Source organism: Lutra lutra, chromosome 3 (assembly GCF_902655055.1).
Source record: "Lutra lutra chromosome 3, mLutLut1.2, whole genome shotgun sequence".
Lineage (NCBI taxonomy): Eukaryota > Metazoa > Chordata > Mammalia > Carnivora > Mustelidae > Lutra > Lutra lutra.
In genome coordinates this window covers 21,465,127-21,489,289 of record NC_062280.1, presented here as the reverse complement: position 1 = coordinate 21,489,289, position 24,163 = coordinate 21,465,127, and the positions used below count along the sequence as shown (strand labels likewise).

The 24,163-nt window shown below is 40.1% G+C and overlaps 1 protein-coding gene and 1 long non-coding RNA gene across 8 annotated transcripts in view; one reads left to right on the top strand and one right to left on the bottom strand.

The window, feature by feature from the left end:
* The window catches only part of LOC125095186 (uncharacterized), a 31,000-nt gene extending 24,755 nt beyond the window's left edge, over positions 1–6,245 (bottom strand). The window contains exons 1-2 of the long non-coding RNA XR_007125814.1: positions 6,219–6,245; positions 5,972–6,140 (exon numbers count right to left, since the gene is read on the bottom strand). This is a non-coding gene — a long non-coding RNA (uncharacterized LOC125095186). The remainder of the gene's footprint in view (positions 1–5,971; positions 6,141–6,218) is intronic.
* Positions 6,246–8,511: 2,266 nt separating this feature from the next.
* LANCL1 (LanC like glutathione S-transferase 1) overlaps positions 8,512–24,163 on the top strand; it is a 38,676-nt gene continuing 23,024 nt past the window's right edge. The window contains exons 1-3 of one of the 7 annotated variants that reach the window (XM_047720951.1): positions 8,512–8,648; positions 8,857–8,953; positions 12,603–12,720. In XM_047720951.1, the coding sequence (XP_047576907.1) occupies positions 8,873–8,953; positions 12,603–12,720 (199 nt within the window). In that variant the 5' untranslated portion in view covers positions 8,512–8,648; positions 8,857–8,872. Of the gene's footprint in view, positions 8,954–12,602; positions 12,721–24,163 lie in introns of all 7 variants that reach the window. The other 6 variants (XM_047720949.1, XM_047720953.1, XM_047720948.1 and 3 more) reach the window with 6 other exon arrangements.

Genomic DNA, 24,163 nt, shown 5'->3' with positions numbered 1-24,163 from the left:
TGACCATGAGCTAGCCGGGAAGGGGTGGGGGATGGGGGGGTCACTACAGCTTGAGCCACATGAAAGGCAAGGAGAGTGGCAAATTACTTAACAGATCCTTCTGAGAAAGCACTGTATCCATACTTTAAGGAAACGAGAGGGTAGAAGGTGAAGAATATACTTGAAATAGACTTCTTTTCCAGAAATGGTAAGTAACTACTTAACAGCTACACAAGAGGTGCTTCAAGGTGCTTTCCATGTGTGTGCTTGTATAGCGTAGGATTCCTTCGCCAAGTAAGGATTAAAAGCCTGCAAAGACAGCCATAGATCCTGCTTTAAGTTTGGTTCCTTGAAACGGACCCTGAGAGAGGCTGTGGGTAGGAAGTGATCGCACGGCCACCCTCTGGAATAAGGCCGGTGGAGGAGAAGGGGAAGACAGAGCACTTGGGGCTGCTGATCACAATGCAGTTGCAACAGAGGACCCCGCCTACCCCCTCCCCCACACCCCTATCCCCCCAACTCCCCACCTCTCGCTGCTCTGCACCTAAGAATCCCCTTCAGAGCGCTCCATGATGGAAGCAAAGGGTCAGGGCACTTGTACTCCTCAAAATGACCAGTCATTGGATGCTCTTCCAAGACACTGCTAAGAAAATGAAAAGGCCACCCTCAGCACTACCCTGCCTGGCCCCTGGCGTGATGGTCGAGGCTTTATGAAAGAGCTCTGAGTTACGCCCCTTGATGAGAAGGTGTAAAGTGGAATTATTCTGCCTGAAGAAAATCAAAGTTTTAAAACATAAAAAGACCTGTCGTGACTAGTTGTTCTCCACCTTGCTCAAAACATGTTTAAACTCCTGGTTGAGAGATATTTAGGTTCGATCTAAGAAAGAACTCCTAGAAGTAGGAGGATATTAAAAAAAAAAAAAAAAAAAAAAAAAAAAAAACCCTAACTGACTGCCAAAAGAAGTAGGAATAGCTCCTTTCCTGGAGGGATCTCAGGTGAAACAGCCACCCATGAGTAGAGATTGTGATAGGTCAAAGCAAACAGACATTTCTCTTTCCTTCCTTCCTTTTTTTTTTTTTTCTTTTTTTTTTTTTTTTTTTTTGGTAGCTCAGGAAATACATTACGGGCTGTGATGTGTCAAATATAAACTGGAGGCTATGATAATTCACAGAATTTACTTGTTACCATTTAGCACCATAGTTTTTTATATTCAAGATTCCCTCTCTCTCTCCCCCTACCCCCACTGCCCCGTCTCACCAGTTACTTTTCAAACTTTAGTCAGAAAGACAGTAATATTGGAGAAATTGTTTTCTTTCTTTTTTTTTAAAAGATTTTATTTATTCATTTGACAGACAGAGATCACAAGTAGGCAGAGAGGCAGGCAGAGAGAGAGATGGGGAAGCAGGCTCCCCTCCAAGCAGAGAGCCTGATGTGGGGCTCCATCCCAGGACCCTGGGATCAAGACCTGAGTCGAAGGCAGAGGTTTAACCCACCAAGCCACCCAGGCACCCGAAAGCTAATATTTTAAATAAACAACTGATAAAGAAGGAGAAAATCTTGGCACCAAAGAAATGGTAAATAAAGAAATTGGGAAAATACTAGATAAACAAAGAAAACGCAAAGTCTTAACTATACAGTAGAGCAGATTGGACCCAAACCCCCTGACTCAAAATCTCTAGCAGTGAAGTCTGAAAATCTGTATTTTTACTAAGTTCCCAAGATGGCATATAATATATCAGAATGACTGCTCTAGAACTTGAAGTCACTCAGGGAAACAGTTTTATATAGCTCCTTGACTCCAAGTCCTGTCCCTCAGGGGACAGAAAATTCAGCCTGAGAATTTGAGCTCTGCTTTCTCAGTCTACCCTGAGAGCAGCTCTGGCCCCCAGCTCTGAGGCTCAACTCAGAGTTGGGACCATGACAAAGGAGCCAACTCCTCCCTGCAGCCAGAGCCCTTGATCTTGTGGGCCCTTCTGTCAGCACCGGAGCGACCGGCTGACCTGCAGTGTGATGGGTTCTAGAAGATTCTACGCGGCCGTGAATTCCTGAAGTTATACTGCTAAATTCATACTGCTCTATAGGAACAGCTTCTCCCCCTTCTTATTATAAACTAAACTTCTCACATAGTTACTCACCTGTGCATTTAAATTCTTTCCTCTCGTGGCAAATAGAAAGGAAAAAAGAAGTACGAAAAACGTGGCTACCAGGCAAGTTAGAAAATTTCGAAGTTTTTCTTTTAAATAATTGAAAAGTACCTGCTGTGAGGCAATTCTGAAGCTTAAAAGAGAGACTATATGGGCCACATTGTCTCTCTGTTGGTGACTTTCCCCTGCCAGGAAGCAGGACTGCCAGATATGCCAAAAGAAAAAAAAGAAAAAGAAAAAAAAAACTCAAAATGGGACGATATTTTATGGGGCTTTGGCAACACATCATCTCCCTTCCATAGGTGAGTTTTATATGGTTGACTGGGGATAGAAGAAAATGTAGTCCTCCTGATTAATGATTCCCTGCTGCAAGAAGTCTGTTCTTGTAAGGGACATTTTCCATTTCTACCTTCATTATGCATTTTAAGAATATAGAGAAATGGGGATCTGCATAATTTTAACAATGCAATGTAGGTACATATTTTCGACAATAAAGGGGAGAGCCTCTTTTTATTTTACTTGTAAAGACATAGGCTAACATGATTGACCAAGATCCCCTCTCAAATATTAAGTGCTGAGAGGAAAAGACAGTTTAAATGTTTGTACATTTTTTACCAACTTTCTGTACTCACCATCTTCAATCTCCAAAGAAAACCTCAGCACACCTGTGTTTCATGTGATAGCGGCTCTCACCCAGCAGGTACACTTACAGAAAAGAATCTGTCAGCACATTAATAACAGTCCTGACAAGGGAGGGAGGAAATGCTGCCAGCACCATAGGAAATACTATCTCTGGGAAATTAAAAGTGTACTGTAGTGAGTTAGGGTGTATGAGTGTTTATGTTCTTATTTCCTTCACTGGCAGTTGCTCCTGTCAATCCATGAATTCTCCACTATGAATGAAATAGAAAATTGCTTCAGTATTAAAATGTCCCAGCTGGATGTTAAACCAACAACATGGTGATTTTAAACTCAAGCTTAGATAACTCTTGCTTTGTGCTTCTTTGGGTTGGGAAGGAAATGGGGCACTCTCTGCAACAGATGTAATACTTAGGAGAAAACTGAAAAAAGTAGCAGCAGTTTGCATAAGTTCGTGTGTGTGTGTGTTTTGTTTTGTGAAGGGGGACAATTTTCTAGGAGAACAAAAAAAAGAGAGAGAGAGAGGGAGACTATGGAGTCTTCTGACCTACCTTCTACCAAAGGTCAATGACCTAGTTGCCAAGAAAGCTCTATGGAATTTGGGGGAAGAAAGCAAGAAGGCTTGGTTGCTAGAAGGGCAGAGGCAAAGGGAATACCAAGAACCAAAAGTATGTTTCTCCATTAACAGCAGACACTAGTAGCAGTTACTAGAGCTGCCATTATGAATTGGAGTCATTAACTGGCCACCAAAATTAGTCCTCGCTCTTTCACTGTGGCCAGACACTCAGTAACTCAGCAGAAGACTTTCTCGCAGGCTTCTGGACAGATAGAGGTGGCAATGTGACCGAATCCTCACCAATGGCATAATGTGGAAGTGATGGTTTCCACTCCCTGGTCTGGGGACAAAGGCATGTGCCCCCCTGTGTTTTCCTGACCTTCCCCCAAGCTGGAATACAGCTATGCCATGACCAGTTTTGATCCTACAGGCAAAGTTAACATGCAGAGGGAAGAACAAACAATAGGATGAAATGAAGAGAAAAATAAATGTACTTATTTCACTGATTATGTTTTTGAACTTCTTTGTAAGTTAGCTTTCATCCTAACTAGTACACATTATAATATTCTGAAACTAAGGTCTTAGAATAGAATGAAAGAGCTCTCAGACCATACCCATTTTCTCAGTTTGACATAGAGCTTACCAGAGTTCTAGAAGTATTCTGTTTCAAAGGCACTAATACAGTGATTATTTCCTGAGAGTTTACACAAGGTACTTAAGAAAAGGAACACCATAATATTTTTTCTAAAAAAATTACTCTAAATTTATAAGAAATGGAATGGGCCTTGAAAAATCAACAATCAAAAGTATATTAACCACAAATGTATTCAGCCACCATAGCCACAGATGAACATAGTACTCTTAGGGGCTGAATTGTGCCCCCTCCCCCCACCCCAAATTCATATGTTGGAGTCCTAACTGCCAGTACCTCAGCATGTGGCCATACTTGGAGATAATAGGTTCTTTTTTTTTTTTTTTTTTGAGATAATAGGTTCTTTAAGGATGTAATTAAGGTGATATGAGGTCATTAGAGTGGGTACTTATCTACTATGACTGGTGTCCTTCTAAGAATTGATTAGGAAACAGAAACACGTGAAGACACAGGGGGAAGACAGTCACGTGCAAGCTAAAGAGAGAGGCTTCAGAAGAAATCCACCCCACAAGCACCTTTATCTTGGCTATCCAACCTCCAGAACTGTGAAACAATAAACTTCTGTCATTTAAGCCACACAGTCTGGTGGTCCTTTCTTATGACAGCCCTAGAAAACTAACACACATATGTCAAGGTCAAGCATTTTTCTTTTGAGCCAGGGCTAAGGAGAAATTCTTTGGGTTGCTTCTCCAACAAAATGAAACAAAACAAACAAAAGAAATGAGTTCTGAATGATTTCTCCTAATTCAGATTGATGGGTTCTTCTGGCTAACAAAGAGAGAACTTGTTCATACTTTGACTGTATCTGAACTTTCAAAAGAGCTCTATACCCTCTCCAAAATAAGTCTGGATCCATGTCTCATGCTATGTTCAAACATGAACTCCAGATAGACTAAAGACCTAAATGTAAGGTGTGAAAAGATAGGGGTGCCTGGGTGGCTCAGTTGTGATCAGGTCATGATCCTAGTCCCACAATGGGCTCCCTGCTCAGCAGGAAGCCTGCTTCTCCCTCTCTCTCTCCCCCTGCTTGTGCTCCCTCTCTCACTCTGTCTCTCTCTCTCTGTCAAATAAATAAATAAAATCTTTTAAAAAAGTAAAAAGATAATAAAATAAAATGCAGAAAGCCATATTTGCCACTTAGGAGTGCCACTTAGGAGTCTTAGGAGTCCACAAGACTTCTTGGACATGAAGATAAATCCTCAAACCACAAGTTGGATGAGTTTAACTTCATTAAAATGAGGAATTCCAGTACAATGAAGGAAGCCCTCGAAAAAGCTAACAGACCAACAGAGATTCTGCAACATCTAGAGCCAAAGAAGATTAATATCTACAATAACCTACCCACCCCCACAAAAAACAAAAATAAAACAAAAACAACTCCTGCCAATCAACAAGAAAATAATGCAATACTCAATAGAAAAATGAGCAAATGATATGAACAATTAAATCTCAGAGAAAGGCCAGATGTCTAATTAGTATGAAACAAAGCTCAACATCCTTAGCAAGAAAAATACTGAAAGCTTAACCATCAATGATCTTTCCACACTGTCCATTAGAATTGCAAAACCTACAACTCTAGACAATAACTAGTGTTGGAAAGGACATGGAAATGACAGAAACTATTAGATACTATTGGAGGGAATATAAACTAGTCCAGTAGTTCTGCAAAGCATTCTAAAGGGACTAGAGAAACCAAGTACAAGATGTCCTTTGATCTAGCAATCTGCTTCTGGGTAGAGTAGTCCCCCGTTATCTGTGGAAGATATGTTCGAAGATCTCTGGTGGACGCCTGAAACCACGGAGAATCCTACATATACAATGTTTTCTTCCCCCTTAGCACACATGCCTATGATAAAATTTCATTTATAACTTAAGCACAGTAAGAGATTAACAACAATAACTAATAATGGAAAAATTACAAAAATACAATAAAAGTTATGTGAATGTGGTTTCTCTGTCAAAATATCATATGGTACTGTATTGTGCTTTACTGTACTCACCCCTCCTCCTCTTCTTCTTCTTGTGATGTTTTGAGATGACAAAGTGCCAATGTGGTGAGATGAGGTGAGGAGTGTGACGTAGGCATCATAGGCATCCTGAGGTAGCGTTAGGCTCCTGTTGACCTTCTGACGATTGCCACAAGAAGGATCATCTGTTTCCAGAACAAGGCTGACCGGGGGAACGGAAAGTGCGGAAAGCGAAACCGTGGATGGGGGCAGATGCTGTTTGGAACTCAGGAATACTCACCTCCAGATCCTTCTGAGAACATGTGCCTGGGTACACCTGGCTGTATCATTGGTGACATGGAAGGTAGAAACAGTGCCCATCCCTGGGGGAAAGGATAAGAAAAACGGGGTGGAGACATACTGGGAAAATAGTTTACATTATCTAAAACGACGAGTTACATGTGGAGCGACACAGAGGATCTAAATCGCAAGTTGTTGAGTACTTGCAGCACTATTTTACTTATTGAAAGTACATGCTTGCAAAACCCATGATATATTTTCCAAAAGATATATAAATTAAACATATTGTGGTGATTGCCTTCTGGGGGAGAAGAATGGATGAGAACTGGGAACTAAGAGAAAAATTAAAATAGAATATGATCTTGCATGCATTGATAATGTTATACTAAAAATCAAGGAGTGTAATTAACTCATTTCTGCACCTGAGATTTAAACACAAGAACACATACAACAAAACCTCCCACCCCAAGTTCCTCCTGAATTTCTTTTCAGCGCATTATCCTCACAAAGCAAATCTTCCATGAGGACACTGGAATTAACAGTTGCCTAATCTTATTAAGCATTTTTGGTTACACTATCTCAGTGTTCACACACCACGCGCAATTCGTTGTCCTACCCCTTCCAGGGATATCTGGCATTTGGCAATGTCAGCAAACATGTTTGGTTGTCAGCACTTGGGGAGTGCGTGCTTACTGGCTCCTGGATGGACAGGGGCCAAGGTTGCTGCTAAACATACTGTAAATAATGGGACAGGGTCCTGCAACAAAGAAGCATCCCTTTCCAAATATCAACAGTGCTGAGATTGAGAACCCCTACACTATCTCACTACATTTTCCATTTACTTCTTTGGTTTCCGGGAGGCTGTCCTTCAAGCTGACAAAGATGCTCCTTTCCTCCTGCCCTTCTTACTCTTCCATTACTCTCCTTCCAACTTCCCCTCTCCACTCTGATTTCTGCTTAAGTACAGTCTACTGTCTAGGTTGCCTCTCTCCCTCTAGGAGTCATTAATCTACTTAAATACCACCCTGATAGTAATTGCTCATAAAGACTTTGAATGAGATAAACTGATGGTAAGCCATTAATCATTTAAGAAAATTAATTGATAAAATAGCCTCTCGTTCCTTTTTCCTCTTCTTTCTTATGAGTTGTACTACCACACACCCATCTATTAAAATAGGAAGGGTACAAATTTGAGATTTACTGAGGGCCTCTACTCAATCTTCATGAATTGGGCGAAGGAACTAATGAATGCCTTAGAAGGCAACAGGTAAAAAAACCAAACTGTGCAGGAGGGGGTCAGAAGGAGACTTGGAGATGGCAGCCACAAAGCAACAATTTTGGGCCAAGGTGGCGGTGAAGTAGGATTTGAGATTCACCAACTGAATGTTATATGCTCAAGGGCTTCATTGAAACAAGAGGAAAGAGCAGAGAGAGTGACTCTGACTGTTAACTGAATTCCAGAATCCTCTGAGCAACAGAATGTGACTAATGTGTACCAGGTGGGCTTTAAGCATAAATGAAAGGACTGATTTTCAGATAATGGAGACTGTTAAACATGGAATTTCAGTGCTGTGAATATCCTACTCCGTTGGATATTAGCTATTTTTTTAAAGGACTGAAGTATACAGTATTACAGTCCAATTTAGACTAATGAGCAGATCAAAATTCTTAATAGCTGTGATTTCTGTTTTCGTGCATTTTATCTGAAGTTTCAGTTGCCATTTGATAGTCTGTCCCTTGGGCATTCATATCTCTTCTTTAGTGCCTTGGAGATTAAATTATCATAAATTATCGCCAAAGGACCCATTATCCATTTCTTCAATATACACTGTTGTTTTGTTTTGTTTTGTTTTGTTTTTCCTTAATGCTGCTAGTGGTGGCTGCGGTGTTTTATTTTCTTTCTTTTTGTTTTTTAAGAAACAAAAGAAAAAGTCTGGAAGGTCTCTGTAGAGACATTATCTTACCCCATTTCATTCAGTCTGAGCAGCAGAAATATGAACATTTCTCAAAGCAGTCTTTTTTCTTCTCCAGATAAATTCCTAATTCTTATGAGTCATCTGGACTTGAATTAATTTTTTTTAATATTAAAAGAGAAGAAAGGCAGGACATACTGGGCACATTTGCACGTTACTCTAAGCTCTGTCCTTATTCCAGCTACCCAGGAATGAAAGCACCCGGTACCATCCTTTAGAAATCACACTCCTGTCTCTTTAACAAACTGTAAATGAGAAGAGGGCGGACCTCCAGAGTGTCGAAGGTTCTGATTGGTCCGGCTGGCAGGAAGTGGGCGGTGAAAGCGTCGCATCTGTTGGTGTCCGAGGCTGCCGGGCGAGAGGCCGAGGCCTGGCCGGGCTTCAGGACGGTGAACCTGCTGCAGCTACAAATCCTGGGTGTGGGAACGAAGGGTGCAAAACGGGGTCACTTACTCGCGGTGGGCACGGGGCCCTGACAGCCTTTTCGCGGAGGGGCAGCGCCCTAGTAGCTGTGCCGCGGTGGGCCTTGGGTCCGCTCAGACCACCAAGACTGCGCAGTGGCCCAGGAGCTGGAAGGAAGGTGTTGCGCGGGCTCTGGCCGCCGACCTCGCAACTCCGCCGAGGCCCCTGTCTCAGCCTAGTTTTCTCTTTTCCCGTCTTCTGCAGGCTCGCTTCCGGCGTCATGGCTCAAAGGGCCTTCCCGAATCCTTATGCCGATTTTAACAAATCCCTGGCCGATGGCTACTTTGATTCTGCCGGGAGGGTGAGTTTGGGATACATCTGCCTGCATCCCTACCTTCAGCCCCTAGTGTTGAGAAGGGAGCTCGGTTTCGCCTGAAAGAAAGGGATGAGCATCCCCTTTTAAAAATATACGTAATTTCAGGATAAATGTGTAAAATACATGTCAAAATAGACCATTTGAGTTCTGACATTTCTATTAAGAAGTCACTGTTGTTAATATTCATAATTGAAATAGCCTCAGTCACTGATAATTTATAAAAATTGGCGAATATGTCGTTTTCCTATGTAATTTTGCATTTTTTGATCAATTTTGGTTTGCTTTTTAAAGAGAGGGAAGGAGTCCTGGGGTTATGTCACGTGTTCCATGTTATTGCTTTATATTTGTAAGCAAATACGGGCAGGGTAAATGATGAGCGTAAATGGGGATGTGTGGTAAAGACATCTTTAAACTGAAAGTGCTGAGAAAAATTAAGGACATAGGCCTGAAATTCTTTCTTCCTTCTATTGCCACTTTTTTGCAGGACATCCCTATAGCTGGAGGAAATAAACAGTAACTTAATGTTACTTATAAACCACAGAACAAAAGAGACGTTTGATATAAGATACTACAGGCCTGTGTTTTCTCATGCCTCTGAATGAACATAATAAAGAGGGAATACAGTTCTTAAGAGTCTCTAGCTGAGAAATTCTAAGAGCTTGTTAGGTTGGGAGAATGATTTCTTTAAAGTGGGCACATTTTTTTTTTAATTCTTGTAAGTTTATTTCTTCTAAACTCGGCATAGGAAAAGCACTTCTCATGAGATAGAAAGGCCTTAGAGATTTCATATCTGCCAAGTGAACTTTATGTGGCTCTTTTGGTTCTTCCCTGGAAACATTTGTCACAGTGGATTACTTCAACATCATTAATGCACGTAGGAGGAATGAAAGAACTGGAGAAGAGTTGTAGGATAGAAGGGTACCAAAATATATAGGAATCTAGAGTCAATCTGATTTTGTTTAAAGATTTTATTTATTATTTGAGAGCGGGGGAGGTGCGGAAGCGAGAAGGAGAGAGAATCTGAAGCAGACTCTGCACTGAGCACAGAGCCCAACTCAGGGCTCAGTCCCACAACCAGGAGAGCATGACCTGAGCTGAAACCAAGAGTCAGATGCTTTACTGACTGAGCCACCCAGGCACCCCTGATTTTTTTTTTTTTTAAAGAACAAAATTGAACCACCCAAGCAAAGCTTCTTATAATGATCATGACATCATATGGCTTCCCTTTGGCCATTTGGACCTGTGTTCTGTCTACCTCTGCAGATCCTGAAGTTGAAGTATTTTGTACTATCTTGTTGGAGGAAGACCTGCTGTTTCATGCAGACTTGGCAAAGAGAACACTTAAGGATTTAATAACAGAAGCCTTCAGTAAAATACAGCTCACTGTTCAGGCTGTTTATAAATTAAATGCTTTTACAAATTTAACCATTTTAAGAGTGACAAAAAGATACTCATAAATTTAAACTCTGGTCCCAAAATAATGAAGTAATTTATCACCTAACGCATGGTTTTGAACAGATTCCAGAAGCTAGCATACCAGTTCTCATTGTTTAATGTTGAGCATCATGATTCAGACCCTCGAGATCTGTCCTCCTTAATTGTTAACACAGACGTTTCAATAAGGAATTGGTCTGTTTTCTGGCATCTATCAGAAAAAAGAGGGCTTTTGGAGACTCTGCAGATTGTTGCTAGAGTTTGAATAATTTTGTGGTCTGCCACAACCAATCAATATTCTCTGGCAGGTGACCTTTATTAAATGCAGTTATGGGACAAATAGAAAGTAACTTCCCTTCCTGAGACTGAGGTGTTCTTATTCTTGGTCTCAAAGTAAGGCCCCGGCAAATGATGAATTAGCCATGATCTATGAACAGAGGACAACATGTTCTCATATAGATCACTCTTCTGTCTAGTTGAGATTTATAGACCTTTTATATTAATATTGAAGTATATTTTATCTTAATGTATTTTCAAGACCTGTTGAAATCTTAACCTCTTGGCAAAAATTGTTAAGTAATGGGAGTATGTCCATCAAACCGTGTGGTTTCTTCTTCAGAGTGTGAAATAAAGGATCGTGGTGCTTCAGAAAAATTATTCAGATATGGTTGATAGTTTGATTTGCCTTATCAGAAGTAAAACTTAATATCTTTTATAATAATTCCGATACTGCCCTCTTTCTTGTTTCAGTGTTAAATCTCATTAAAAAAAAAAAAATGAGATGATGATGTTAGCAGGTAGTAGGTTTGTTTTTATAATCCTTACATGGTGAAATGAAATGTTTGTGCCCATGTAATATTCCCCAACATTGTTTTAAAATTTTACTGCTCTGAAAAATCCAAGTCTGGGAATCACAGCAGTTTTCTAAAATTCTGGAGGGATACATTAAAGTGACCTTTTAAGATTCTTCATGATTCAGTGTATACAGAACTTGCAAAATATTTTTCAGTTGCCTTTAGGATAAATAACAGTGTTTTTGTGGACCTCACAACTTACCCAGCATCTGTGGGGCTTCGTATGGATATCACTACCCCACAGCCACAGCTTTCATGTGCTCTTTAATCCATACCCAAATTATTACTTGTTATAGACCCTTGGACTGCTTAAAATTGTCAAAGTATCAACAGTTCCATCCCTGAATGCGAGAATTTTGAAATTGTGGGGCAGGTATTATCATCCTGACTTAATACAGGTAATTGAAGCATAAAGAAGTTATGAGTAGAGCACAATTATTCAATTAATAGTGGATAAAGATGTAGCCAGCCTTACTCACTGGGTAGTATTTGTGAAGCCCCTCCTCTGCTAGGCACTGTGCGGGCCATGAGTTTTTTGATGCTAGGTCTGATGTTCACTCTGTGTGAGGCTCCTGATTTCTCTGAATTTATTTTGACTTCCTTGCACTACTTCTACAGTTTTTAAAAATCGTTTATCCATTTTTTACAAGTGGATTTTATAAATGTTTTTCCTCATCTTTTAATAACAAGCAACAAGAGTGTTTCCTTGGGGAATTAACATTGTTGCTGCTTAAATAGCTGGAAAACAGCAAACATCTTCTGATGTGTGCTTCATTTATTAAGATGACTTTTATTATAATAAAAAATATTAGCTTAAATAACATGTTCCCTATTAGGTGGAAATTACCGCGTGCCAGTTTTTCATCAGCAGTCTACTTTAGTATTTTATTATAAATTTGATGTAAGACATTTAAGTTACAAAATATTTGCTGCCTTGAGTAGGAAAATGTCATAGCCCTTTTAAGTTTTATTAATTGGGGTTATTAAGGATAAAATAATTGTCCAGTTCTCCCAGGCAGAAGAAGTGGCCCAAGTGGAAACGAAATACCCTCCTATTTTTGATAGTCTCTAGTCCAGGAAGTTGAGCGGTCCATATTTTTTTTTTTTTTAAAGATTTTATTTATTTATTTGACAGAGAGAGATCACAAGTAGACGGAGAGGCAGGCAGAGAGCGAGAGAGAGAGGGAAGCAGGCTCCCTGCTGAGCAGAGAGCCCGATGCGGGACTCGATCCCTGGACCCTGAGATCATGACCTGAGCCGAAGGCAGCGGCTTAACCCACTGAGCCACCCAGGCGCCCCAAGCGGTCCATATTTTTTGATACTTGTTTTCCCTTTAATATCTACAGCTGACTCCTGAGTTCTCACAACGCTTAAACAATACGATTCGAGAGCTGCTTCAGCAAATGGAGCGGGGCCTAAGGTCAGCAGACCCTCGGGATAGCACCGTTTACACTGGCTGGGCAGGTAAGTGCTGCTGGTGAGCTGGCGCAAGCCTCGTCGGGGAGCGCCAGAGCGCCGCCTCACGACTGTGTCTGACTGACCGGACGCCCTCGCTTGCTTTCCGTGTCTGTGGCTGAGTAATTGCTTCTGGGAGAATGCGGTGCTCTCGGCCTAGCCTTGGGATTTGGATCTCGAACGGCGCTCTGAATTTAGGGCAAGGGAAGCATATTCATGGAATTCATACCTGCCACAAATTTGGTTGGCTGCTTGTGGAAAGAAAATTGGATGTTTAGCTTTACATAGTTAATTTGGAGAGGGAATCTCAGTGGGAAGAGTCCCAGAATACAGCGTATGAAACAGAAGTAAAGAGAATTAATCCACACAAAATAAAACGTGCCCAGATGTGTCATTTTTTTAAGTTCCCACATAACGGGGATCCGAACGTGAACACAGAGTAAATCAGAAATTCCATGAACTAATCTTCCTGAACAATCACTGCTGGTTGGTTTGCATTCAGTGTTTTGCTGGTCACTGAGAGGTTGGAGAAAGTTTGGGGAGAAAGAGTACATAGATGTCCAAGAAGTGAGAGAGAGACAAATGAAAGAAGGAACGTTGAAGAGCTTCAGTTCGTTTACTAATGTAGAGAGACAGAAAGATAGCTTTATAATCCCAAAGAAGCACAGTTTAGAGACTCAGTGTTTTCCAGTTACTCTGAAGAAGAGTTAAGGAGGAACAGATTTTCAGCTTGAGAAATTTAAATTTGATTTTAAGGCAGTGGTGCTTGTCACGAGCATGCCGTTTCCTTGGGCCTCACAGTGAAGATCAGTGTAATAGGTCTTGAGTGGGGCCCAGGAATATGCATTTTGCAAGCCTCAGTGGGCCTGATGTAGATCATCCTCTATGGACTGCACTTTGAGAGGTTTCTCTGGCAGGAATTTACTAAAAGCAAACCTTTTCGTAATGGCAAGTAATTCTCTCTGTTCTTACGAAGTCAGGAAAGCAGATAAAAATCAGAATAAAATTATACTCTCAAGGATGTTTAAGGTCAGTGTTTTATAAAATAAGAGGAATGGACTAGTTAAAGGCCCTCCCTCTTAGTTTTATGATTTGGGGTGATTTTAGAAGCTCAACATAAGACAGGTTAAAGATGATGGGGGGCCTGGGTGGCTCAGTGGGTTAAGCCTCTGCCTTCGGCACCAGTCGTGATCTCAGGGTTCTGGGATTGAGCCCCACATTGGGTTCTCTGCTTGGCGGGGAGCCTGCTTCCCCCTCTCTTTCTCTACCTGCCTCTCTGCCTTTCTGTGATCTCTCTGTCAAATAAATAAATAAAATCTTTAAAAAAAAAAAGATATGTTAAAGCTGAGAATAAATGTGAAAGTATTTTGCTTCAAGAAGAAAGTTATAACAACAGTTGTCATTTAAATGAACATTGTTATTCTCTACTTAAAATCATGAGAATTTGAACAAAATAGCATAAGTACAATCCACAGTTATTTAGCTTTCCTCTTGATTTCCACATTGTTTAAAGACCATACTTACAGATCTTACTCCTAATACAATTGGAGTTTCTATTATTTTGTTATTCCTGGCCAAAAAAAAAAAAAAGGATACTGAGACAGATGGCTAGATTCAATTCCCTGTCTATAAAAAGAGTGAATTAAACCTCTATCCTATTTACGCATTCAGATGAGTTTATATTATTACATATTATAAGATTATAAGGTACCTTGCTTTAGGGGGAAAGAAGTGGGGATTGACTTCAGTTTTAAATTAATAGTTTGACAATGTTCGGAAAAACCATCAATCAGGCCTCTACTGCCAGGACTGTTTGAGAAACTGAAGGTTAAATAGAAATGGAAATAGAAAAGAAATTTGACTCCAAAACAAAATGCAAGTGTGTTTAAATTTTTTGGCAGTGTGAATTAACAGTGTCATCTCCTTTGAATGCCAATAGCCTTCAACTTTTTATCTTTAAGTATTTATGATACTTATTGCTGGCTCCCAAAAGCAGCTTATATGGCAGGCGTCCTAGGCCAATTGGCACACTAAGCAGTTTAGACTGTTTTATGATGTAGCATAAAATCTGCCAGATAAATTTGCTCATGGCTTTTGAGGCAGGGGTCCTGATGTCTCTTAATTGAGCACTGTTAAAAAGCCATTATTCCCACATAAAATGGACTGTCTCCTCCAGTGTTTTCACAAGTAAAATGCTTTTCTTCCCCTGCCAGTGTTTAGACGTCTAAATAGCATGAAACTCTGAGTTGCATAAGAAACTAAAGCTAATTTGACACATAAAATCATGTCAATACCTTTTCTTCCCATTATTATATCTTACCAAGTATGGTGTCTTTATTATTGCAATTTTATTGCCAGAAAATACATTCATAAACATTTTAACACAGTAGAAATACTTGCTGTTGTGTGTCAAGGCAGTGTTTACATAATTATGTGTAGGTTTGTATCCTACTATGCATGCGTTCCCCATATTATCTTCAAAGAGTGATGCCTTTTAGAAAAGAAGGATTCCATTTCTTTAACTTTGTTCACCAAAGTTAGCATCATATTTTTATAAATATTAATTTGTTTGCTCTTGTTGCTAGTTTGTCCAAAATTATATTATTTTGGGAAACATTTATTGTAGAAAACCTTTAGAACTTGATCACTTTCTTCAACATGGGTAGTTCTTGGGGCGCCTGGGTGGCTCAGTGGTTTAAGCCTCTGCCTTTGGCTCAGGATCGTGAGATCGAGTCCCACATCTGGCTCTCTGCTCAGCAGGGAGCCTGCTTCTTCCTCTCTCTCTCTGCCTGCCTCTCTGCCTACTTGCGATCTCTCTCTGTCACATGAATAAATAAAATCTTTAAAAAAGCAACAATAGGGGCACCTGGGTGGCTCAGTGGATTAAAGCCTCTGCCTTCGGCTCAGGTCATGATCCCAGGGTCCTGAGATCGAGCCCCACATCTGGCTCTCTGCTAGGCAGGGAGCCTGCTTCCCTTCCTCTCTCTCTGCCTCTCTCTCTGCCTACTTGTGATCTCTCTCTCTGTCAAATAAATAAATAAAATCTTAAAAACAAAAATTGGTAGTTCTTGAGCATTTGTTGTCAGTATACAATGAAATCTTTTGCAAGTTATCACTATGTAGTTTGTATAAGAAAATTTCATGGTTATTATTAATTAGAACTTTAAATTACCATCCTCTTTTGTTAAGTTTCATTCCCCAATTGAAGTATGATCTGATAGTTAATGCTCATTCAGATAGAATTAGAATTTAGGATAGGGTTAGGTTCTGCTACATATACCCCAAAAAATCAAAATTACAGTGACATTCAAATAAGATAGAAGTTTATTTTTCTTTTATGTAGAAGAAGGCCAATGTAGTTCAGGGTTGATACGGTGCCCTCAGGATGTCAGTAGGAACCCAGGTTCCTGTCTTTCTGCTCCATTATCCCTCAGCCACTGACTTCTACCTCCTGGCCAAACAGCTGCTGAAGATTCATACATTACATCAGCTTTTCAGGCTGCAGAAAGGAAAAAGAGGCAAAAAAGAACGCATTCCTCCCCTTTTAAAAGACTTCCTGGAAGGCCCACTCAACATTTCAATTCTGCTTACGTCTCATTGGTTAGAACATAGTCACATGGTCACACCTGTTAGCAAGGAAGGATAGTAAATGTAGTCTGTTCCCTGGGGTTAAGGGGATTTGGGGATAAGACCTAGCAACCTCTGCTCTAAGTCCTGTATAACAGGAGAAGTGATACTTTTTTTTATTCCTGTGTTTGCACAAGGCATTTGGACAATGAGCCTTAATTCTTTCCATCCTTAATTTTTTCCATCTAAATAGCTGTCCATCTGGGGGAAGTTTTGTCTATACAATATTTTGAAATTTCCTAGGCAATATTTTGCCTGTTCTGTGTTTCTAGGGAGACTTACGTTACTTAAAACTGAAAAATTGGACTCCCATCATTTTTCCCATTTTCTGTCTTTTCAGGAAAAATTGAAACTAATAGTGACGAGATTTACTAGAAATTCTGTACCTATGTTATGTATACCATAATATCATATACCTATGTTCTATATACCATAGAAAGTACTGTGTATGTGATGTTTTATTGGTAAGGGGAATGTATATAGGTTTAAATAAAAATTTAGAAGAAGCAGATCACTGCTTTAGAAAGTATTTCACTTTACAAACTATTTTACAGCTGAAATTATCTTGGTTTTTATTGTCAAATGGAAACAGGATATAACGGTGATGAGAACAGTTAACACAGGCTTGTAATAGGGTTCAGATGTCATTTTCACTAAAGCCTACATATTTACTCCTGTGGGTTGTCAGTGCAGTTTTACAGCTTCTACGTTTTTTTATTCACAACAGAAAGATAAAATGCCTTGGCCCTAGGAAAGGAAGGAGGGGAGGATTTTTCAAACCTCGCAGCCATCTCATATTGGCCAATGAGGCAGTTATGGTAATAAATCACTCTGGGGTCTCATGCTTATCCAGGAATGAAGTATTGTGAATAATCAATTTTGCAGACAGTAATTGAGAATTAACAAATTATTACTGATGTTCAGAAACAAGAATTCAGTAATTTAAGAGTAAAATATATTGAGTAAATTTTGGTTCCCAAGGGAATAAGGATCATCAATATGTAGTTCTTGATTATTTTACTGTTAAAGGACAGGCGTAAAGATTAAAAGTGATTGCTATTAATAAAATGTTGGTAGGATCAGCATTTGAACGACAGGAGCCAAAATGTATGTGCATGTGCCTCAGTAACTAATGTCATATGCCAGACACCATTCTAAGTGCTTTACATTAATTTACTAACCTAAATCTCAGAACCACTCTACGGCATGGATACTCTTTGTATCCCCATTTCACAGATGAGAAAACTGAAGCAAAACAAGGCTGAGTACGTATGGAAGGTTACAGAGCCAGTAAGTGAGAAAGCTAGGAATCAGTGCTACAAGTCTTATCTTTAGAAGCCTGGTCTTTCCCCCATGAGAATGTGTGCCCTCATGTGTATATCTACTCTCCACATCTACATCTGGCTTCACTCCATACATTTGATAAGTGAAAAAGGTCTACACATAACCGTAAGATGGAATGAGTTGAGCAGTGATAACGTGATGATACTCATGCTGTACATACATTTTAGAAAGGGCTAATGACTAGTCAGTTTTAAGTGTTTTAGAAAAAAATGAGAATAGATGAATTATGAAAGGAATTTGGAAAGAAAGTGGGAAGCATGAGTTAGGTAAGAGTAATTACTATTTAAAAGTCTATAGGAAGAAGTTATTTGGGATTGGATGTAAAGTAAACCCTGGAAAGATTTATGGGCATTTGCAGCCAGAAGAATGAAATCTCTAGCATTCTGCCACAGGAGTTGCTTCTGTGCTTCCTAATCCTGAATCCTGAATTAATACATTTGTGGTTTCAATTAATACAGCGTGGTTTCAAGATAGAAAATTAACTGGGCCAAAACAGAAGTTTTTCCTCATAATTGCTTGTATTTGAAAAGGCTTGTTGAGGATCTTCGTGTATGAAGTATCACCCATAGTCTGAAAACAATCAGTAGCTCTTACAGCTGTTAATAAGCGATATTGGAAATGAACAGGCCCAGTTCTTTTCACTGAAATCCTCTTTTATAAAATTTAGTACAATGAAGTGTAATGCATCATGATACTGATGTATAACATATGACAACAATAAGTACTGAATTATTCATTCTTAGCCATAATCCTTTCCTGGTAGATTTACCAGTTCTTTATAGGATGCGCTCCCAGCTTGGGAAGCAGGGCAAACATTTTGGTTCTTCAGATGCTCCATTAAGAAGTGTTCTTTATGTCATGCACATAGCAGCAGACAGTGCAAAAAAACCAGAGTGGAGGTCTCTTAAGATCAAACCCAATGGCCAGCTACCGAGTAGTCCTAATTGGTGTTTGGGAATCTGTTGGGACTCACCAGAGAGCCTCACAGCCCCTGCCTTTGGGCTGCTCTGGGTTTTGTTCCAGGTAGCTATAGGTTCCAGGAAGAAAAAAATTCTAAAATGGCTTGTAAAATAGGAATTACAATATACTGGTGAGAAATTGTTATTATAAAGAATTAAATGAATAGATGAAGGATTCTCATGTTAGAAATAAGTGTTTGGGAGGAAAAATTGCTTCCCTTGCAGATAACATAGGAGAAAAGGTAAGTAAACCCAAGGGATAACTGATCTCACTAGTGTCTTTAAGAGAGAATGAGAGAAAGTGCCGGCCCTCATTTAATTTCATTTTTTCCCACTTTTAACTATGATGATTCCTAAGGGAAATGATCAGCTCACACTCAAAAAAAAAAAAAAAAAATACACACAGGACTCTGGGGGCTTTAGTTCTAAAAGACATAACCCAATCTTCTATAACCAACTCACAAAGTCAATGAGGCTAAGATCAGCATATATTTCCTCTTTTCAAGTATTAGGTAACATTTTAAATAAGAGGATATGCAGCATAATCCCTGGAGTAATATTAACTTGTGCTCTAAATGCAAGTCATTAAAGTGTTTCAAGATGCTCTTCCTCTGATCTGCCAAATGTATAGCCTTTGAGCTACAGCTTTAGCATGTGGGACTTAGTTTCTGCTGATACCAGACTTATTTGAAAGGAATCAGTCTGGCCAGGTATCTTTTCTTTGCAATTTGATCTTTTTATTACGTAGCTCTTCAATCTGAGCCAGCATTTCAATGTCTAATTTGAGCCCTAGTCCTGTGTCCTTCACCTTCATAAGAAGCACATATGCGTTCCAGCCAGAGCTGTCAGGGCAAGCGGAAGAAATAAAGGGTGTGGATCTCCACTGGGTTAATTAGAGCCCTTCAGAGTGACCACTAGATAGAGACCTGCCAGAGCGCTTTCTTGCAGACTGCACTTTCTCTGGGGTTGATGTCATTGTACTGTAGGTTATCTTCAGTGACTTAGATACAGGCTTGAAACCACTTGGGGTTTAAATGCTAGCAGTGTGCTTGGGTGAAACACTGAGAGCGGGAAGAAAATGTTGATAGATCAGAAGAAATGATAGGAGGGAAAAGAAAGAAGACATATCTAAGCAATTTGCCTTTTACAGACAACAACAAGGAGGCTGGGGCTTTGTCATTTTTTTATTCCAGTAACTTGGGCATTTAACACAATGCCAGATCCATAGTTGGTGCTTAATACATATTTACTGAATGGATGAATGAATGAATGAGCGAACGAACGAACGAAGGGAGAGTGTTCTGCAATTACTGTTCTATAGTATACCACCTATACAAACTAAAAACAATAAAGCAAACTAGGTGGAATGAGGAAAGAGTGGAATTCAACTCATTTCATACATCTTAGGATGTAGAAGAGTCTGTCACATCTCTTTGCCTTGACTTCTGATCCCGTTGAAAAATGAACTCAAAAATTAGAGAAGGCTTATAATATCGCTTTCTACTTGATAAAGCTAAATAGAGAACCTCTTGTTTAGACCTGATTGTAAAATGGGTTTCTTCTTTTTTGCTGCCTGACTTGAACTTACCTCCTTAGAGGTAACTTGACTAACTCCTTAGAGGTAACTGCCTGACTTGAACTTGCCTCCCTCAAACAGAGCATCTAGATAGTACAAATATAGATTACTACATGAGAAAAAGAGAAGAGGGAACACCTAAAGTCAGAAGACTCCCAGAAAGCTCAAGAGAAGGGCCAGCTGGCACATGTATAGAGAGCATTTTTCTAGTCAGAGGAGCCAGCAAGGGTGGAGAGAGGCAGGAACATGGGAAGACTATGCTTCCCTCTCTTCTCTCTGTCCTTTTCAATCAGGCATCAGAGATGAGACAAAGCGACTGATTCAACACTGGAAAATCATTCTAATGGGGTTGGGTGTTTATTGAGTAGTTACTATGTGCTATGGACTAGTAATAATCAGCATGATTCACAGTAACTATGGAGTAGCTATTTCATAGGTGAACATGCTTAGGCACAGAGAGGTTTAGTAAATGAGGTAAAAAACGCACAGTGAGTGACTGGTGGCTTTAATCCCAGGCATTGATCCCTGAGCCTGAGCCTTTAATGACTACTCTGTTGAAAGGTTTATCACCAGTGAATGGCGGTCTGAATAAAAGACTAAGAGCACTTTCCATTTTGACAGTTATGAGGCAGGGCACTGAAGGAAGGGGGAGGAAACTATGAGGTCTCCTCTTATTTTTAAGTGTTTTTCCTATTGGAGAGTCAGCTCTGGAAATACATAAAAAAGAGAAAAGACGCATCTTCTGAGTGCTCGTTTGCCCTCTGTCTTTTCTACTTCTTTGCTTGGGACAATAATTATTGGTGCGGAGTCACAGCTGATTTTCTCCCCATATCACCTGTACTCAGGTATTTGGAGAACAGCAGCTGTCAGTGGACAGCAAGCTGTGCTGCTTGGCTTTAAGCTGACAGCTGAGCAGATATGCTGCTCTGGGCAGTGTTTACGTACAGGCTTTTTGGAGAGCTCTGTGCACAGTAAACACAATGACTGGGAATGGGAATCCTGACCTAAAGACGACTATAGTTTTGTCTTGTTTTGTTTTGTTTCCAGAGAGGGAGGTAGGGAGGGGGAGAGAGAGATGGGGAGGGGCAGAGAGAGAAAGAGAGAGAGAGAATCCCAAGCAGACTCCCTGCTGAGCACAGAGCCTGATGTGGGAGCTCAGTCTCAGGATCCTGAGATCATTACCTGAGCCAAAATCAGGAGTTTAGCCGACTGAGCTACCCAGGTGCCCTTAGACAACTGTAATTTTGTTGAAAAAATAAAAATGCACTTAGACACAAAATTAAGAAACCATTACAAAGTACGAGAAAGTACGAGAAAGGTGATCATACTGTACGGGGTTAACTAGAGAATTTCTGGTCACTTATATTTTCATAAATCTGAAAGGGAAAAAAACATGGTATTGATAAGCTTTCAAAGTTTTAACTAGGGAGCAGTTTATTTGAAACAACCCATCACCTTTTTAGGGAGTTCCTATTTACATATCACTCAAAACTATTGAGACCTGTTCTTGGGTGTTAGCTGGGTACCCCTAGTGACTCTAGTGGTATTTCAGTCTGAGCGTGACTTTTCCTACCAGGGTACACAAAGAGAATCTTTAAAAGACCCCAATCTGTAAGGAAGTACTTTGCAGAGAGAAACTACCATGGCAAAGGTTCTTACATCAGTGCAGACTGGTTATAAAAGAAACGAACACTATTAAGGAATAATCTCTAAAGTGCAGAATTACAGACAAGTGTTTTTGAGAGTTCATACATCTGTGGAGATTTTTATCATGTCCACATATATTTGAGATGTGCGAAGGTCTTGATTGGTCAAGATGAATAGGACTAATGAACTCGGAAATTCAAAGGCTTAGTATTAATTACTCCTCAACAGCTGGCTATATTTATAGTACTACTGGGGATAAGTAGCTGAGCAAGGAAATTGCAGATTTAGAAGTGTCCCTAAGCATTTTACCCTCCCTTCCCAGAGTAAGAGCTACAGAAAGAGACAGAGTAGAAAAATCTAGTTCATAACTTTCATGCTAAAAACCAGGACAGATTCCTATTACAGCAAAGTTTTCTTCAGTCCTCATGGTATCGTTTTTTTTCTTTGAAGTGAATTAGTTGTCAGCATTTCAAAAACAGATTTCTAGGATGAACTGTGGGGGCAGTGCCACACTTCCCGAACTTCTTATGCACAATGACATCGATCTCTGGTGTTCAGAGCAGTGCCGGCCTTAGAATGTTCCACTGTGATAGAGATGTTATTTTCTTGTCCATTACGCCAGCCACTACCCACATGTAGCTGTTGAGCATTGAAATGTGGCTAGTGTGACTGAGAAACTGAATTTTAAATTTTGCTTACTTTTAATTAACTCAAAGTTTTCTAGACACTTACGTTTAAAAACTGTCTTACTGGACACCACAGTTGTAAGCAACCAAACCAGCTCTGGGAGTTTTAAGATCAGAGTAATATATGTCTGGGTTTCTTCTGGCCTCTCAGACCAAAAAGGAGGGGTTTTTTGGTTTTGTTTTTATTAAAAGCAACCCCTACTTACATTGGATTGATGAGTCTTCCAGTCCACTTGCTCCTGAAGTACATCAGAGAATCACTGACTACTCCAGGAGTCACATCACTCCCCACACCTTTGGAGGACATTTGTCCTCTCTTTCCTAAACTCCAGGTGCATCCAGCTGCCTACTTGCACTCTCTCCTTGGACGTCTGATGAATGTCTCAAACCTCTCTGCCTCTTCCCCACCGCCAGGCCCTGTGTTAGACGTCTAGTGCTCACCCATGTCTGGTGTCGCTTTCTTTCTGGACTCCTCTCTTTCTAGACTCTGAGAGGTTAAACCTCTCAACTTCAGTGTCATTATGTGAGGTGACCTCTTCTAGTTCGGGGGCTGCAGGGGTAGTGTCATGTATCACTTCCAAGCTAAACCCTCTAGTTGCTGGTGTGAGGCCATGTAGCACTCTCATGTGGTACCCCTCTAGGATTCCCTAATAAAGACCCTTCTTGGAAGACCTGGACTAATCCATAGGGTTATCTTTGAAAGATGCTTTTTAGGGCACCTGGGTGGCTCCATTGGTGAAGCGTCCAAATCTTGATTTCAGTTCTGTCTTAATTTCAGGGTCATGAGTTCAAGTCCCACACTGGGCTCCATGCTGGGTGTGGAGCCTACTTTAAAAAAAAAAAAAAAAAAAAAAAAGCTTTTTGGGGGGAATACCACTCCTTTACATAAACCAATCATAGATTAGCATCAAGCCTAAAGTTCTGTGTCTGGCTTTTAATAATTTGAGCCTCCGAGGGGTCTATCCTTGTTAACCATGTCATCCCCTAGCCCTCCCATCCACATGGACTTGCTCAGAGGACTGATTCCACTTCCTGAGAGTACTGTGCACAAGTTTCAGCTTCCTCTTTTGGTCTACACCTCATCCATACGTTCTTCTCCTTGATGGTGTATTTTTCCCCCCTGGGAGGGAGAGGATACTCTCTCCACCTTGGTCCATTCTTTCTCCACCAAACCAGTCTCCAAAGCTGTGAATAACCACAGAATGAACATGGCATTTTTAAAACATTTACTGACTTAACATGCTTGATTCTAAAAGGTATTTGATCGTTTTGTACTGATGTTAAATCTGGATTTGGATGTAAAATAGAGGCGGTATCCCTATTACAACTTTCCCCTACCCTTTAGGAAATGAAGTACAACCAACCAGGGTAGGAATAATCTCTTATTCCTGAAGGAGAGTACTCATTACTTAACAGAATTAGTTACCCAAATGCTTTATTGGTCATCTTTAATGAGTTGGGGATTAATGGGCAAATCCAATAATGGATTTCCAATGGATAATCCAATAATGGATTAGATTTTGCTTTACTCATTTCTCAGTATATCTCTCTTCATATGGATTATTTTTCCATTTAGAATATGTCAATAAGTTTAAATCATATATATGAGCAAA